Source organism: Mercenaria mercenaria, chromosome 12 (genome assembly GCF_021730395.1).
Source record: "Mercenaria mercenaria strain notata chromosome 12, MADL_Memer_1, whole genome shotgun sequence".
NCBI lineage: Eukaryota > Metazoa > Mollusca > Bivalvia > Venerida > Veneridae > Mercenaria > Mercenaria mercenaria.
This window is the reverse complement of record NC_069372.1, coordinates 28,157,501-28,177,422: the sequence shown is the minus strand read 5'-3', so window position 1 is coordinate 28,177,422 and position 19,922 is coordinate 28,157,501. Positions and strand designations below refer to the sequence as shown.

At 34.7% G+C, this 19,922-nt stretch overlaps 1 protein-coding gene across 5 annotated transcripts in view; it reads right to left on the bottom strand.

Moving 5' to 3' along the window:
• Positions 1 to 4,925: 4,925 nt before the first annotated feature.
• LOC123534099 (signal peptide peptidase-like 3) overlaps positions 4,926 to 19,922 on the bottom strand; it is a 58,454-nt gene continuing 43,457 nt past the window's right edge. For all 5 annotated transcript variants that reach the window (XM_045316168.2, XM_045316172.2, XM_045316170.2 and 2 more), the window contains exons 9-14: positions 19,275 to 19,346; positions 17,718 to 17,806; positions 17,294 to 17,339; positions 13,325 to 13,475; positions 12,759 to 12,868; positions 4,926 to 9,952 (exon numbers count right to left, since the gene is read on the bottom strand). In XM_045316168.2, coding sequence (XP_045172103.2) covers positions 9,884 to 9,952; positions 12,759 to 12,868; positions 13,325 to 13,475; positions 17,294 to 17,339; positions 17,718 to 17,806; positions 19,275 to 19,346 — 537 coding nt within the window. In that variant the 3' untranslated portion in view covers positions 4,926 to 9,883. The remainder of the gene's footprint in view (positions 9,953 to 12,758; positions 12,869 to 13,324; positions 13,476 to 17,293; positions 17,340 to 17,717; positions 17,807 to 19,274; positions 19,347 to 19,922) is intronic.

Sequence of the window (19,922 nt, the reverse complement as noted above, 5' to 3'; positions counted from 1 at the left end):
ATACAAAACACATCCCTTATTTTCACATAGATATTGAGGATTTATCTAATGAGCACATGTATTGGAAACACAATTTCAATACCGACTGTGTATTGTAATAATGCTAAACTATCTCAGCCCTGACATCTCCTTAAAGAGAAGCAATTTGACCCAAATTGTAGCTCCTCATTTTGACCACTGTGGTATACAATAAGCCTTATTGTAACAAGAGGGTCATGATGACCCTGAATCGCTCACCTGAGTAATATGTTTAAAATGGCACTGTGATGCTAAAATATTAGAAAGTAGGTCAGTAGGTCACATTCATGGACACTTGATTGTCAGTTTTAAGATCAGTGTGCAGTCATCCAAAATTCAAGGCTGTATCTTAAAAAAACAAGAAAGTAGGTCAGTAGGTCAAGGTCACACTCAAGTGACCCCTAATCGCTTGGGGTCATCAGGTAATTATAATTAAACAGTCTAGGAAATAAGATCTGATAATTTTTTAAGTATATATTCCTATATAACTCATAAAACAAGCGACCCCCAAGGCAGGGCCTCTTTTCACCCCAAGGGCATAATTTGAACAATCTTGTTAGAGATCCACTAGGCAATGCTACATACCAAATATCAAAGGCCTAGGCCTTGAACTTTCAGACAAGAAGATTCTTATTTTTTCCCCTATATAAGTCTATGTTCAATTTGGGACCCCCAGGACAGGGCCTCTATTCACCTCAGGCGCATAATTTGAACAATTTTGGTAGTAGACCACAAGGCAATGCAACATACTAAATATTAAAAGCCTAGGTCTTGCAGTTTCAGGCAAGAAGATTTTTAAAGTTTTTTTTCCTATATATAAGTTTATGTAAAACTTGAGGCCCCCGGGGCAGGGCCTCTTTTCGGCCCAGGGTTATAATTTAAACAATTTTGGTAAAGGACAACAAGGCAATGCTTCATACCAAATATCAAAGGCCTAGGTCTTGTGGTTTAAGACAAGAAGATTTTTTTAAAAAATTCCTATATAAGTCTATGTAAAACTTGTGACCCCCGGGGCGGGGCCTCTTTTCACCCCAGGGGCACAATTTGAACAATCTTCATAGAGGACTATTAGATGAAGTTACACGCCAAATCAAGGCTCTATGCCTTGCGGTTTTGGACAAGAATATTTTTAAAGTGTTTCCTTTCGGTTGCCATGGCAAGAGAGAAATCTCGGCCAGACTGTCATTAAAAAAACATTTGTTTGCGGTAACACAATGTAGCTGTGATTATTGCTATACCTTTCACGCATATTTTTGACTACTAAAGGGCCGTAACTCTGGTCTGCCTGTGTCGGACAGACAGACATATTTTTGACTAAGTAAAGGGCCATAACTTTGGTCTGGCTTTGTGAAATCCCAATTAAAACCACAGGTGCACAACTTCATACGCTGAGTGACAATCCTGTGATGTCGGACGACTCTGTCACAAATACTTTCGAGATATACACATCACAAAAATTCAAACAAATGGACAAGGGCAACAATAAACAATTATCTATTAAAGATTGACTGTGACTCAATGCAGACTTGGTGCGCCGGTATAATTTACAGACTCCGGTACATACCGGATTAACTAAATTTGAACGAAAATATCATAAATGTATATATTTTGTAACTATGGTGATACTAACCCTAACCTTTAGTCAGTATTTTATGCATATTGTACACTAAATGCATGCGGACATGCAAAAATTTGCATATTTTTGCCGTGCGCTACAATTGATAATCACTTTCGGGCATGCGCAGAAGACCGCTCCAAGTCTGCAATGAGTTACATCGTTAAAGATTTTGCCGCAGCCTCCTTGCTCTTACGCCTATGTATACTGTATAGATTATTGCTCATATATTTATATTATTAATATAACATAATACAGTCAAATTTCACTATAAAGGTTTAATACTTTGAAATCAATCTTGCACTTTTTTTCAACACTGTTCAGTACTTAAAAGCGGATGGAAATTGTGTTTTCCCATGGTATATTCTCACAGAATCTGCACGGAATATCTTAACCCCTCCCTCCCCACCCCATGCCCTTAGTACAATTAGGATGGAATGTTGCCTTGATGAATTCGTTTAAAGTGGTATTTGAAACCCCTCCCTCCCCACCCCATGCCCTTAGTACAATTAGGATGGAATGTTGCCTTGATGAATTCGTTTAAAGTGGTATTTGAAACATAAATGTGTATATTCTTTTTATGATATGATTTGACTTTCTAATTCTTAAAAAATGTTATGGGCAAGGAAAGAGTTCAGTTTGGACGGGTTCCAGTGTGTACCTACACTAGGACTGAAGAAAGCTTTCTTTTTATTGTTTGCAAACAAACTTTCACAATAACTGTCTTTTTAAAAACTGTGTATTCGGCCCCTGAACCACTTTCTTGCACATGTTAAAGAAGTCAGAATTGTGACCTCTAGAGTCTTAACTCTCAGCTTGATCATTCTTGTATACTAACCTTCGGAGTTAACAAACAAAAATCTCTTTTTTTCTGTCCCGATAATTAAATAACCAGCCAAAGATAACAAGGCAGTCTGAATGACAGCTAAATCACCTGCCACTGTTATGGATAGTGAAAGGGTAAACCTTTGACCTTTAGCTGTGACCTTGACCTTGAACTGATATGGCTGACTCATGAATTCTGCACATCTTGATGAGGTGATCATTTGACCAGTTTCATGAAAATCCTTCAAGGGGCTTAGGAGATACAGAGCTCAAACCTTTGACCTTGAGTTGTGACCTTGACCTCGAGTTGACATGGCTGACTCATGAGTTCTTGACGAGGTGATCATTTGACCCAAGTTTGATGAAGATACAGAGTGGACACAAAATGGAAGGCTCAAACCTTTGACCCTAAGCTGTGACCTTGACCTTGAGCCAGCATGACTGACTCCTAAGTTCTGCACATTGTTTTGATAAGGTGATCATTTGACCCAAGTTTTATAAAATTCCTTGAAGTGGTTTAGGAGATATAGAGTGGACACGAAATGGAAGGCTAAAACCTTTGACCTTGAGTTGTGACCTTGACCTTGAGCCGGCATGGCTGGCTCATTGGTTCTGCACATCATCTTGATGAGGTGATCATTCGACCCAAGTTTTATAAAATTCCTTGAAGCGGTTTAGGAGATATAGAGCGGACACGAAATGGAAGGCTAAAACGTTTGACCTTGAGTTGTGACCTTGACCTTGAGCCAGCATGGCTGATTCAAGGGTTCTGCACATCATCTTGATGAGGTGATCATTTGACCCAAGTTTGCTGAAAAGCCTTCAAGGGGTTTAGGAGATATAGAGCAGACACAAAATGGAAGGCTCAAACCTTTGACCTTGAGTTGTGACCTTGACCTTGAGCCGGCATGGCTGACTCATGGGTTCTGCACATCATCTTGATGAGGTGATCAATTGACCCAAGTTTGCTGAAAAGCCTTCAAGGGGTTTAGGAGATATAGAGCGGACACAAAATGGAAGGCTCAAACCTTTGACCCTCAGTTGTGACCTTGACCTTGAGCCGGCATGGCTGACTCATTGGTTCTGCATATAGTCTTGATGAGGTGATCATTTTCATGAAAATCCTTCAAGGGGTTTAGGAAATATGGAGCGGACACGAAAGTGTTACAGACAGACGGACGGACGGAGACCATTCCTATAACCCCCCACTTGTGGAGGGGGATTAAAAACTGAACTGGAAACCAGTCTGAAACTCCCATACATAACCGTCTGTTCTTGACGGTGCTTTTAACATGAGCACCGCCTTGCGGGTGCTGACGCTCATCTGATTTTTTTTGTATAATAGAAATATTGTCCTACCCATGATTTTCTAAGTCTAAAAAGGGCCATCACTCTTGCAAAAAGCAGGATAGAGTTATGTTTCTTGATGTACAGTGTCCACTTATGATGGTGAAAAACTGTTGCAAGTTTTAAAGCAATAGCTTTGATAGTTTATGAGAAAAGTTGACTTAAACATAATATTCAACCAAGAAATCATTTTCTAAGTCCAAAAGGGGCAATAATTATTGCAAAAAGCAGGATGGAGTTATGTTGCTTGCTGTACAGGGTCAGCTTATGATGGTGAACAAGAGTTGCAAGTTTTAAAGCAATAGCTTTGATAGTTTAAGAGAAAAAGTTGACCTAAACATAAAACTTAACCAAGAAATCTGATATTTTCTAAGTCCAAAAGGGGCCATAAATCTTGCAGAAAGCAGGATGGAGTTATGTTTCTTGCTGTACAGGGTCAGCTTATGATGGTGAACAAGTGTTGCAAGTTTTAAAGGAATAGCTTTGATAGTTTAGGATAAAAGCTGACCTAAACATAAAACTTAACCAAGAAAACTGATTTTTTAAGTCCAAAAGGGGCAATAATTCTTGCAAAAAGCAAGATGGAGTTATGTTTCTTGATGTACAGGGTCTGCTTATGATGGTAAACAAGTATTTTAAGTTTCAAAGCAAAAGCTTTGATAGTTTAGGAGAAAAGTTGACCTAAACATAAAACTTAACCAAGAAATCTGATATTTTCTAAGTACAAAAGGGGCCATAAATCTTGCAAAAAGCAAGATGGAGTTATGTTTCTTGCTATACAGGGTCAGCTTATGATGGTAAACAAGTATTCCAAGTTTCAAAGCAATAGCTTTGATAGTTTAGGAGAAAAGCTGACCTAAACATTAAACTTAACCAGGCAACGCCGACGCAGACGCGGACAACCGCTCAAGTGATGACAATGACTCATCATTTTTTTTTCAAAAAATCAGATGAGCTAAAAATGACACATTCTGAAACCATACTGTTCTTTAATGCGCTTTTAAAAATGACACATTGTGAAACTGGTCTCCAGTCTTAATTTCATACACTTGAAAACCAAACTGTAGCTCATGTACTTAAACTAGGCAATAGATGGACAATAAGTAAAAATAGACTACCCTTGGTTTTTACAGATTTTATTCCACGAAATACAAATATTTAGCAAATAAAAAGCATACATCAAAAATATCATACATGAGAAATAAAAATAACTTTTGAAAATGGCGATGTTGACAAGATATTTTACACTGTTTACAATGATACCTGACAAATGACTCTGCAATGAAATGTACTGATATCTCATATTACTTTTTTTGTAATTTGTATTTTATTTATCACAAGACAGTCCAAATCATCTTGATATAATACAAATTAAAAAGAACTGGAGATATATTAGCACATGAATATAATTTCTATGAAGCTATTCTTTCACTGAAACAAAACAAAAAATAGAAAAGAAAACATGGCGCTGAAATAAAAAGTAATCAGAAATTGTTACGGTGGTTTTATTTTTTACAGAAAGTAAAATTTATCCGACAATAATTAGTTAAATGTTATTTCCAGCTGTGTATCAAAAGGTAGCACTGATCCAGCATGAACCTTTTCTCCACGTAGCTGACAAGTTCTCTAAATGTAAGTCTAGTGAATCTTATATATGACTAATTCAAATTTTATTGAATCTTTGAAAAAACAAGTGAACCGATATGGATTTTAACACCACTTTTCAACAGTATTTATCATGAGCAGTGTACCCAAATTATAACCAGTACTAACTTTTTCTATGCAAGTAACACACATTTTCCCACAGGTAGGGGATGTATGACTTCAGACAGTATGTGTTCTGTGACAGCCAGACAGAGGACAGTTGTAGTATCCAGGGATCAATCCCAGTATATCTCAGTTCATATTCCTGTACACTTACTACTCAGATAATGGTGTGAAAATTGTTCATTGTGCAGACTGCTCCATGGTGGAGCACTTCAAATGAACATTTTTAAGTTATAAACAATATCCCTATCCTTGAAACAGAGTATTCCTATCCTTGTAACAAGAGTATTTGCTCTACAAAAGTTTTAATAAAAGCTAATTTGTGTATCTCATCTCTTCATAACAAGCAAGCAAACAAAGAGAGCCACAATTTTCTTTTTGTAAAAGAAAACACCATCTTGTGATTTCTTTATTTTAGTCCATATATGTTATTGCTGTAAATCACTGTTCTGTAAATACTGAAATGTAAGGAGTTATTAATCACAGAGATGATGATGATGATGATGATAAAAATTTATATTACAGAAATAACAACATGATGATGATGTTGCTGCTAGTGATGAAGATGATGATCAGAATTATGACTGCAACAAAAGTAATAATTCAGCTGCTGATGATGATAATGATGATTATGAAGGGTGATGATGCTAACATCCATAAGTGTCTATCTATTTTTCTTTGAAGTCTACATTAGAAACAGAATTTCTACTATTTTACTGTAATAAAGTGTCTTATGTAAACCCTTTATAACATACACTGGCCTAATAACGAAAGAAAATAGAAAACTATCAAATCATACAGTTTAAAACATTTAAACAACCAAAATAAATATTTCTATCATTCTATCCCTTTAAACTTGAAATTTAAGTCTCAAAAGACCTATAGAAGAAAAAATGCACACTGACACACAACATCAACAATATAAGACTAGATGCCACTAAAGTTCTCAAATTGCAATCCCATATTTTGGGATACTTTTTTCAATGACTATGTTTTAGGAAATCACATCTGGCAACTTGAGTATTTAACTCTAAAGAAAATCCTCTATAACTTGCTAAAGATGTCTGTTGGAAAACTATTTACTAAGTCAACATAATTTTATCATTATTACATCTGGTAAGCAATTTTAATAGAGAATTTAAAAGCAAAATATTATCACAACACCGAAGTACAATGTACCTGTTATATGTCCCTCTTTATTAGGGTGTAAAAATTCCTGCACCATTTTTAGTTCAGGACAGCTAGGTATACTCTATTCCGAGAAGACAGAGAAGATATTTCTTTGTTTCAGTGTAAGATTGAAACATTTTTCACTGAGTCAACATCAGAAACAAGTTTCACTAGTGGTATAGCCACAAGAGAAAATGTAAAACAAAGAAAAATATTTTGAACAAACAAACTTTCTATTTCTTTATGCATTTTCAATGGTTTTACCTCAAAATGTTCATGTTGGTAAATCTCAAATAATGCAACATGACATATAAATTTATATCACATTTTAGTATAAGGCTGCATGTAATTTTTACTTTTAATAATTTTATAAAGGTATGTCATTAACTAGACATTTTAATTCATATACTGTATAGCAGGTTATATTCACGGTGCTAAATGTTCGCATTTTTTGAAGAGTTTTGAATTCACAGTGTCTTACTTTCATGGAAACTACTCCCAACCCTGACTTTTAAACCTTGGTTGTAAACAAAAGAAAGGGAGGTCACTCTTCCTAGACATGTAAATAATAATAAATACGCAAATTTTGAGGTAGACTGAAAACAAAAGTAGGATTAACATCGACACCGATAATAAATTACCTCTTTTGTGGAGAGCGGAACTGGTCTCACTGAACTATCAATTTTTGTTTTCTTGAAAATAAAACCAATAAAATATTGGTCTATTTGATGTTTCCTTTTAAAAATTTAAATATTTTTATGAATGAAGAGAAAGCAATTTTTAATATCTCGGAATGGCATTTTTCAAAATGACAGCAACTTCTTCATTCAAACTGGTAACAAATGGTGTGATCGTCCTTTGTTACGATCTGTTAAACTTTATGGATGAAATGGCCAGTAATTAATACTAATTATTGGCAATTAGCGTGATGCCTAGTGTCAGTTTTGTTGTTTACAGTTTTATCTCGGTTAAAGATTATAGTTGATCTTTTATTAGTATCATAAAATTTAGGATTTTTCATATTTCTTTCTTCAAAATACTATCAAATTTATAAAAAACTAGAGCCATCACTGAAGGTGGTGAATGTACGCCTGCACGCACTGACACAGTACATTACAATCTGGCACATGCAATGTAAAGTAACAAAAAAACAAAGAGTAAAGTTTGTAATTGAGTGTCTTCCTTTGTGAAATGTGTATATTCGCGGTAACAAAAAACCGCGGTGTATAGATTTCGCGCTGTCAATGTTGACCGCAAATATAGCGAAAATTTAACCTCTGCGAATATAACCCGCTATACAGTATACCACTTTGTAGAAATATTGTATCTGGTGTTTGCTCAGCGGAGTATTTCAATATCATAATTAAACAAACAAATACCTACAATGAAAGAAATGAATACTTACAAAAATGAAACAAATCGCCTTCTTTTTCTTCCATATTTAAGTACCAGTGAAATTATATTTTATATTATCACCATGAAATTATATGTTATAACCCACTGTTGCATTTCAGAAGAAAACATATAATAACACACATATAACAGTAAATATAGTTTACCCATAGAAAACTTTTCTAGTAAGTCATGTGCATTACTACACAGTACCAAGTTGACATGCTGATGATAAAATATCAAAGATATTTTCCAATGCCTGTTTCTGAAATTTACCAAAAACCGAAAAGTAAAAAGCAATGACAAAAATTGTCCCAAATCATTAAGTAAAGAAAACTATATCTGAAACTCTGTATTTCCCATTTCATGTGCAGAAAGAACATTATTGATAAAAAAGGTCTAGGGTATTATTGAATCCTTAAAGTTATATCTATATAAACAAGCAATATTAAAAAGTAAACAAAGAAAAAAATTCTACTATGGAATGTCTAACTGAAATATTTATACATTTATCATTAAATAAAGTTTTTAGTTTTGTCATTTTTATTAAATTTACAAAAAAACAAGTACCAAACCATAGAAAAACGTAAGTAAAAATGAATTAACGATGCAAAAAAGTGACTTAGAAACACGGATAACTGTGAAAACTTGTAAACTCAAGTTTAAAAAGTGTATTTTATAAAACTGAAAAAGTTAACAAAAGAATTATCCCTTTATACTGCAGACAGAAACAGGGACAAAATTTTACTTGAACAACTAAATTCATTTTTAATGAAAATTTACTGTGCAAAAACTTCTTTCAAAAGCAAACTTGAAGGAAAAATGATATGACTAAATACACACATATTGATCACTAATTACCAATAAACAAATCTGTATATAAAAACAATAAAAAAATCTAATACTGGCACCTAACGGTACCTTCTAAAGTTTGTATTGCAGTGATAACTTTAAAAACATCAACATACCCTACAAATAAAAATTCTATACATACACTGTCTTGTATTTACACTGTCTTGTATTTTCTAAAGTTTATTTGAAAAGTAAAAATTTCAAAAAATAATAATAACAAATTGGCTAAGTACTTTAAGCTGTTTTCCAAAGCAAACACTTTTTTCTATTTAGTAAAATTTTGAAGATCTTTTTTTTTTGCAATTTAAAACATATTCTGACAACTTCAACTATTTTTTTATGAAGAATATTTGATGAAAAACAATGACAGCCATTGAATCTATTGTAACAGCATTATTCTAAATGTCAATATACACAACAGCACAGTGATTTACAAAGGCATTTTTGTTTTTATCAGTAGAAATTCTTGAGTACCGAACTTCTTTCGGGAAGTTTTTGGCAGTTCTAACAAATTTAGCACACACATTTCATTCCCACTTACACAAGACAAAGAATTCCACAGATCAATTCATGCCTTCATCTCATGTTTTTCTAGTGTCATTCAAGGAAAAACACAGACTATTCCAAATTGATAAAAATCTTATGTTCATACAAATGTGTAAAATATATGAAAAAAAGAAGAAGAAAATCCATGAAAAATATGTTATTTTCAAAGAGACCTCAAAGAAACCATTAAAATTTCCCCTACATGTATGTTAATTCATTTTCAGTTGCTTAAATCCATTGCATATTTCCCATAAAATCCATGGCAAACAAAAAAGCCATAGATGTTGTTCACAATAAGTTTTGTAAATCCATGAAAACACTGGCAGTACATCTATAACTATCACAAGTGTGCTATACATCCAGATCTTTTGCTGGTTGCTGAACTATGAAAGGTTCATTCCACATTCTTCTCAGATCCCCCTGAAAATAAGTGTATGTTGTATAAGTGAGACAACTTTAAAGGGAGGAACATATTTTTTTTCATGGAAAAAAAACTGTCTATGTGCATATGATTGAATCATCTATTAAAAACTTCAACAGTGTCACAGAGGGCTTGTAACTGAGTGAACCATAAGCAAATACTTTATATCCAAAATGTAAGATATTTTCTAAACACTGAACAATATAAAGTAACCAATGGCTTCTCAAGGATTAAGTGATGAGAAAAACTATGCTGCATATAGTTAATACTATTATTATGATGTAACAGGAGAGCCCTTAAGGCGATGTATCGCTCATCCGACCTAGTTCTTACACCAGGCACTTGATTAAGTAGAGACAGACATTTTTTCCCATGTTTTATGAACATCAGGGAGATCAGTAACAAAAGTTTTTAAATGATTTGACCCAGTGACATAGTTTTTGACCTCTGATACCTAGTCTGACCTAGATTTCATACAGACAAACATTCTGACAAAGATTTATGATGATCAAGTAGAAAAAGTGGCCTCTGAAGTGTTAACAAAGATTTTCTATGACTTAACCTTAAGACCTAGTTTTTTTCCCCCAAGTGACCCATTATAAATTCACCTTAGATTTTAAACAGACATACATTCCTACCAATACTCATGAAGATCAGGTAGAAAATGTGGCCTTCTGAGTGCTAACACTGAGATCTTTCTATGATTTGCCATAGTGATCCAGATTTTGACCTAGATCATCCAGTATCAAACTTGACCTAGATTTAATACAAACATTCTGACAAAGTTTTAAGAAAATCAAGTAGAAAATGTGGCTTCTAAAGCATTAACAATGTTTTCCTGTGTTTCAACATAGTGACCTAGTTTAAGAGCTTGTAACCCAGTTTTATTCTTATTCTAAATTTCATAGGGAAAAACATTCTGACAAAGTTTTATTTTTTGTTTGTTTTGTTGGGTTTAACATCACATCAACACAATTATAGGTCACATGCCGACTTTCCAGCTTTGATGGTATAGGAAGACCCCCAAAGTTTATGGTACAATACTTTTGTCTGCAGTTTGCTCTTTAAATACAATAAAACCATTCATATTATAAATCAGTCCTTGGCTAGTTGTAGGACCTATATTTTTAAAATCTTTTGAGCAATGATTAGTTTTCAATTTACCAGTATCATCAACAAGAATTTTCATGATCAATTTTGTTATTTTCAATTCTGACTGTATATGTTGATGGATTGTTATTAAACTTTCAGGATATCTTTGCATGTCATAAAATTAAAAAAAAAAAATGCTCTAGTTTTTATGGGCCAGAATTTTAAACAAGGAACATACATGCTTCCCCATACAACAAACATTTTCAACGATATATTAAACATTATAAAATATCCTACTCATATCAACTTACTCTTGCAAAAGTCATAATTCACACAAAAACAAAAACATTACTACAGATCTGGTCAACCACACAGTAAGACTTTGACACTGGGTAGGTAGGATGTCTTTATATCAGCTTACCTTTAAATATGCCATAGTAAGCAATGGCAATAACGTGAATGGAACCAGATATAGAAATGCTGGCTGGGCTGCTTACCTTTAAATACGCCATAGTAAGCAATGGCAATAACGTGAATGGAACAAGATATAGCAATGCTGGCTGGGCTGCTTACCTTTAAATATGCCATAGTAAGCAATGGCAATAACGTGAATGGAACCAGATATAGAAATGCTGGCTGGGCTGCTTACCTTTAAATATGCCATAGTAAGCAATGGCAATAACGTGAATGGAACCAGATATAGAAGTGCTGGCTGGGCTGCTTACCTTTAAATACGCCATAGTAAGCAATGGCAATAACGTGAATGGAACAAGATATAGCAATGCTGGCTGGGCTGCTTACCTTTAAATATGCCATAGTAAGCAATGGCAATAACGTGAATGGAACCAGATATAGAAATGCTGGCTGGGCTGCTTACCTTTAAATATGCCATAGTAAGCAATGGCAATAACGTGAATGGAACCAGATATAGAAATGCTGGCTGGGCTGCTTACCTTTAAATACGCCATAGTAAGCAATGGCAATAACGTGAATGGAACCAGATATAGCAATGCTGGCTGGGCTGCTTACCTTTAAATACGCCATAGTAAGCAATGGCAATAACGTGAATGGAACCAGATATAGAAATGCTGGCTGGGCTGCTTACCTTTAAATACGCCATAGTAAGCAATGGCAATAACGTGAATGGAACCAGATATAGAAATGCTGGCTGGGCTGCTTACCTTTAAATACGCCATAGTAAGCAATGGCAATAACGTGAATGGAACCAGATATAGAAATGCTGGCTGGGCTGCTTACCTTTAAATACGCCATAGTAAGCAATGGCAATAACGTGAATGGAACAAGATATAGCAATGCTGGCTGGGCTGCTTACCTTTAAATACGCCATAGTAAGCAATGGCAATAACGTGAATGGAACCAGATATAGAAATGCTGGCTGGGCTGCTTACCTTTAAATACGCCATAGTAAGCAATGGCAATAACGTGAATGGAACCAGATATAGAAATGCTGGCTGGGCTGCTTACCTTTAAATACGCCATAGTAAGCAATGGCAATAACGTGAATGGAACCAGATATAGCAATGCTGGCTGGGCTGCTTACCTTTAAATACGCCATAGTAAGCAATGGCAATAACGTGAATGGAACAAGATATAGCAATGCTGGCTGGGCTGCTTACCTTTAAATACGCCATAGTAAGCAATGGCAATAACGTGAATGGAACAAGATATAGCAATGCTGGCTGGGCTGCTTACCTTTAAATACGCCATAGTAAGCAATGGCAATAACGTGAATGGAACAAGATATAGCAATGCTGGCTGGGCTGCTTTGAACACTTCTGATGATACTGTGGCTGTTAATAACCCTGAAATTAAAGAAAACTTGTTTTGTACTTTCAGCACAACACTTTTTTCCAAGTAGTTTACTTCTTCAACTAACCAGGTATCCTACATACTGTAACAGCACTAATAATAATTTGGGATATCTACAATTCATTGGCAACTAATGGTTGCATCAACTGACAAAATTAATTCCCAAAGAACAACTTAAAGTCTCATTTCTCTAATCTGCAAAAACTGAAATGCAAAACTTTCAAATCCCTAGGAAATAGATGTTCTGAACAAAACTACAGACATTTCAGTTAATCCTGGACAGTGTCAGCAAGCTTACTATGTTTGCTAACAGAAAAGTGAAAAGATAAAATATCAATTAAAGATGGGGTTTTTTTTGTTATGTTTTTTACTTTTTTTTGCTAGATGTATACAAAGTTTGCCAATTTTTACAGTTAATTGCCAATTAATTGGTGAACCGTGTAACTTACCTAGGAAGTATCCTATGAGAGAACAGTGGAAGTATGTGATTTTCTGTACATAAGTTGGTGGGGGAGGAATGCCCTGGTCCATACTGTTCAGCTGTGAACTCTTGTAAGCATCATACCTCAGAACAAAGCATAGCAATAGGCCTGGCATAACCTGCAATATATAAGCAACACATCTCAAACAGTTAGTATGTAAGGAACTGTTTAAGGTCTTTTTCATCTTAAGTTCTTGCAGGCCCTGAACCATCTGGAAAAATATCAGAAAGGTTCATGCAAGAACAAACATCAAGCAGTAGAAGCAGGTACAACTGATGGGTGGTCAGTATAGCTCAACTTGTGTTGTGCTCTTGTGCACAAAAGACCTTGCTGTTGCTTTCTGGGGTATATCATTGTCACTACTCAAACTAGATGTGTGTCCATAGGACACAGCTGCATCCACTTCCTGTCATTGTACATGGTTTCATGACTCTAGGAGATTTTTTAAGATATAATTATGCAACACAAACTTTTAGGCATTTCATGTCAAGGACCATAAATCTGGTCTGACTAAGAGAAATTCTAAAGACAATACAAGGTGCACAACTTCACATGCTATATAACAATCCTCTAATGTCTTATGACTCTAGGTCAAATACATTTTGAGATACATGGGACACAAGTGTATGCCCTTAATGATAATACTAATAATAACATTCCAACACCGTTTCTTGACTCTAGGTGAAATATGTTTTAGGATATATGCAACACAAACTTTTAAGCACTTTTTTTTATTTTTCACTATGCCAAAGACCGTAACTCTGGCTGCATGAAATCCCAAACAGAACATCAGAATGCACAACTTCACATGCTATCAACAATCCCCAAATGTTTGACGATTCTAAGTCAAATACCTTTGCAATACATGTAACATGAAACCTGTATGCCACTTATGCACATTTTGACTTAATCAAGGGCCATTACTCTTGTGTGACAGACAGAAATCCCATAAACAAGAGGACCAAGATGGCCCTAGGTCGCTCACCTGAGAAACACACCATAACACAACATATTAAACAGAGTAAACATGTTTGACCTAGTGATTTCATGGAAAAAAATATTCTGACCAATTATTATTAAAATTGGAGCAAAAATATTGAGTATAAGTAAATATTTTCTTTGATTTCACCTACCGACCTAGTTTTTGACCCCAGGTGACCCATATGCGAACTTGACCAAGATTTCATCAAGGCTATCATTCTGACCAAATTTCATGAAGATCAATTGAAAAATACAGCCTATATTTCATGAAGATCAATTGAAAAATATAGCCTCTATCGCATACACAAGGTTTTTCTTTTATTTGACCTAGTGACCTACTTTTTGACCCAAGATGACCCATTTTCAAATTTGGCCTAGATTTTATTAAGGTAATCATTTTGACTTAATTTCAGGAAGATCAATTGAAAAATACAGCCTCTATCGCATATACAAGCTTTTCCTTTGATTTGACCTAGTGACCTAGTTTTTGATCCCAGAGGACCCATATTCAAACCTGTACTAGACTTCATCAAGGCAATCATTCTGACCAAAATTCATGAAGATTAATTGAAAAATACAGCCTCTATCGCATACACAAGGTTTTTCTTTGATTTGACCTAGTGACCTAGTTTTTGACCCCAGATGACCCATTTTCGAACTCGGCCTAGATTTCATCAAGGTTATCATTCTGACCAAAATTCATGAAGATTAATTGAAAAATACAGCCTCTATCGCATACACAAGGTTTTTCTTTGATTTGACCTAGTGACCTAGTTTTTGACCCCAGATGACCTATATTTGAACTTGGCCTAGAGTTCATCAAGGTAATCATTCTGACCAAAATTCATGAAGATTAATTGAAATCAAAGGCCTGAATGGCCTGAGTCGGCTAATGATTGATGTACTGACAGTATAGTCTACCAGTTTCAGTTTGTTTTTAGTTTTTTTCTTAAAATTTCATAACACAGCTCGATATTTACCCAAAATATTATATCCGGATACGATTACACTTTTCTCCAGTTTGAACAATATATTTTACAAATTGTGATGATACGAAGACATTTAGCAGCAATTGGCAGTATCTGACATTGAAGTTTACGGTTAAATTACCTTTTATTTAAATCTTTTCATAAAAAAGTTGTTTCGTTTCGCCAAACATAGACGATCTACTTTCGATTTCAAAAACTACAAGAAAATACAATTCAACGTTTCGCCGATTTGTTTATTTCTCGAAAAATAAGAATTAAAACCATTTTTAATATCAGTAGTAACTAAACAAACCAGTAAGAGCTTCTTCTTCCGATAATTTATCCGTTTTCTGACTGCAAAATTCAACCCACGCAAAGTTTATAGAAATCATACGATGCGTGTTTACGTTCAATGTGGGAGAATTAAGGCTGATCGGCTATGTTACCTAACGCATCCAGACGATTCAGATTTTGTTTTTAAAAAAGCATTGTGTGCGTTTCTGTAATTTTATATACGTTTTTATACGCTTAGAAAGTATTAGACATGCGTATTTGCATTATTTCTATGCGTAATTTACGCTAATACGCATCTTATCTAGAGCCCTGCTGGAACTATTTTTTGTCTTTCGCTGGATGTTACCCAAGCTTTGTAAGCCTGCGCAATTCTTAAAATGCACATTTATGCTTAATGAGTTACATTCGAGAATTGCACAATTACAAGTCATAAATATGACAGATTACATCGTATATTGGTCATAGCAAAGGGAATTGACACAACTTAACTTCATTCATGCAGTGAACTGTTTGAAATTTGAGAAATCTAATGGAACTACATCCCTTCACATGTTATTCGGTCCATTTAGAGAATCGTTGGATAGCAAGGACTCGTCAAAAGGCTTTCAGCCTTTAGCCGACTCAAAAATACAGCCTCTATCGCATACACAAGGTTTTTCTTTGATTTGACCTAGCATTGCTCAGGTGAGCTAAAAAACAGCAGGTGTACAACTTCAAATGCTGAATAATATTCCTATCAAGTTTCATGACCCCAGGTCAAATATGCTTTAAGATACCTGCAACACAAACTTTCAAGTCCTTTTATGCATATTTTTGACTAAGCCAAGTGCCATAACTCTGGTCTGGCTGAATGCAATCTCTTACAGAACCTCAGGTGCGCAACTTGTCATGCTGAGTAATTTTCCTGTAATGTTTCATTATCCTAGGTCAAATACTTTTTGAGATATATGCAATATAATTGGGTTATTAATATTATAATAGTACCTTAATCTCGGATGCTGTATTCAGCTCAAGTGGGTTTTGCTAGATCGTATCTCATTATGTGATCCATCCTTGCAAAATCCATGGGAGCCAAATACAAAGTCCCACATCTAACTACTGTTATAATGACTCTCTTATAATAAATATCCACCTTTTTGTATGTTGTTTTGTTATCAAATGAAATATTCAATGTTTGTCGATATTGAAATAGAACTGAGTGAGGATTTTTTTGTGCGCTATTCAAAGAAATGTGTCAGGTCATGCATATTAAATGAAAGTAGTCCGGCAACAATACAAAAGGTACAATACGGAACTTTTTATCTGCCTGTTCATATTTACTTGTGATATACAAGGCGTATTTTCGACACAATTTATATAGGTATACAGCAAAATCTTTTATTCCCTTTTTATGCAATTTTTGACAGTCAAGGACCATAACTCTGGTCTGGCTGTATGGGATTCAAACTTAAACACCAGGTGAACAACTTAATATGCTAAATAACAATCCTGTGAAGTTTGATGACTCTGGGTCAAACACTCTTTAGATATGCACGGCACAAATATTAAGACAGACAAAAAGAACAGACCAACAGACAGATAAGAGCAACTCTAAGTGCCCCCACCACCCACTTTTGTTTGTGGGGGGGGGGGGGGGGGGGGGGGGGGGGGGGGGGGGGTACACAAAAAGATTATCAAAATTTAGGATACTTACAATATCGCCAAGGCCCAACATAGAAAAGTGACTAGAATTCTGCATGCTGGAAAAGAAGTGCAAAAGAATTATGCTAAGTAAAAGTGCTAAGTAAAAGTACTATTGTAATACAGTCACAAAGTCAACTGTCTAGTTAATATCAATGAGAAGAACACCTCACATGTCATATTTTGAATTCAAATGTAATGGTACAAGTCAGATTATGACCTCAATAACAATCTTTTTACACTGTACATTATATCAATTATTTTCTTTTTTAACTACATTCATTGTACAACAACTTGCTGGGAAGGTTTTTTTACCAAAATCAATGACATAGCAAATTTTTGCTGGGTGACTGCAAAATTATGCTTCCATTAGGATATAACCCAAAAGTCTGAACCTCAGTTAATTAAAACATTATAGAATACTTGTTATATGTTACCTTGGAAAGACAAGTTTTCCTGGTAGTGACAACTTTGGGGCTTCTCGTGCTAGTCCTGTGAAATGGAATTTCTTTGCCAGCATTCCTACCTAAAAACATCAATTTAGGATATTAAACAATGTTTACTTTCATGAGCTGGCAATATAAAACTTATAAGCTATCAATACAAACAAGAGCTGTCCATAGAACAGCACACTCGACTTCTTAGCGCTTGACTCTAAATTAGAACTTTGCCAGTAAAAGGGGCTTAACTCATTCTAATATATAATCAGAGTTATGGGGATTGTTTCTACTGGTTAATAACTAGTTAGAGCTTTGATAGTAACAGAGATATTTGACTTTATCAAAAACTTTAACCAAAAAATACTAAGTAAAAAAGGGACATAACTCTGTTGAAAATTCAAATCAGACTTATGGGGATTGTTTCTCCTGGAGTAGATCTTTATAGTAAATAACTTTTTCAAGATAGATATTTGACTTAATCAAAAACTTTAACCAACGCGACGGCGACGCTGGGGCGAGTGTAATAGCTCTTTTCTTTGAAAAGTCAAGCTAAAAACAGTGTTCCCATTCACGTTCTACATTATGTATTTTGAAAAGTAAAGCAACAGGGCCAATTTTGACAGCTCATGCTAAGTAAACAAAGTAAAAATAGTGTGAAATCATGTCAATACTTGATTGAAAGTGTGAGAAATACTAGTTCTTCAACTTTCCATCAAAATTATATCAAAACGTTGCATTAACTTACTTTACTTACAAAAAGTAATCACTAATTCTAATATGTCTGCTTGATATTGTAAAATTTGTCTGCTGCCAAATTCATCAATGAGGGGCTAATGTTTTGGAACTGTGTCAAAACAATACGTCTGTAAGTGATCTACACTTCCTTATACTTGCCTACCATTTGCAATGTTGAATAAATGAGGTATTTTCACAAATCAAAACTTTGTTCGAGATTTGGTACCTTTCGGGAGTTGCTACCAACACAGGCAGAGCAATTTTGCAAACAAAAATGCTAATGCAAATAATCAGAATGTCGCAAAGAAAGAGGATCACAGATTTTTTTCCCAAACTTCCCAATCAGAGCCATCAAAACTTCAGTTTGAGGGTCCTCCTGTGACAGTTTGATGCGAGTGGAGCATAGTAAGATGCAATGAAGAATCTTCTCTAAAATGACAAATTAGTCAATATTGAGACAAGCTGTTACCAGTAATAAAACATCTTGATACAAATCATTTATTCTTTCACTTGTGTATTTGATATCCAGCACTTCTCTGAGGGGCATCCCCCTTGTTTTTGAAAAATCCCCCCTATTTTTCAGACAAAGGGTGGATTTTCCCCTCTGTTTTTCGATTTCTGGAATAAATTCTGGTTTTATGAAATGCTACTGTAATAATAATATGTGAACACACTTTCCCACTGTGAAATTGTAGGTGGGATATGAGATTTAACTCCTATTAAACTTATAACACCGTTCAACGTATCTTCTGCCTCCTGCTAACCGCTTTGTTGCAGGTGTGCAGTCTATCTGATAATTTAAAATACATATATACTTACAGGGTTATCAGCTGGTCTTGTGGCCACCTTGACCATAACATTAGCACTAAATATGTAAGATGAAAAAAATACCTGAAAGGTAAAAATTCGTTTTACTAAATTAGTATGTAATAGTTGGTCATGACATACAGTGCTGCCCTGTTACTCCACAACCAAGAAAAATTTCATCATTGTACAACATAATCATGCCCTTTGAACATACTGTATAGAAATATTACTTAATAACAAACTACAATTATAGCTCTATCAGCAATACATATTTTTCTAGTCAATCAACCTTCAATGAGACCGTGTAACTAACAGGAATGAAATTCTGTGAACCAGTACACTAGTTTTCATGAATTTCAAGGAATCCCCCTGAACAAGAAAAATTCCTATTTATTTTATGATTTTATATATAAGGTCAAAATCAACAAATTTATATTCAAAACCATGAACTATTAAATGATTTCACAGTATCTCAGTACACCTGTACAGTGGAAACAGATCACTGACAACATAACTTTGGTAATTCTTTAATACTGCATAGCTAGTTTGTTTCATTTTTCAGATAAAAACATTTCATTACTGAACAAAACAGACAAAAACTATGTAACTAAAATACAAGCTGCTGAAGTAAAAATATGAGATAACTCATGACTTCAATCA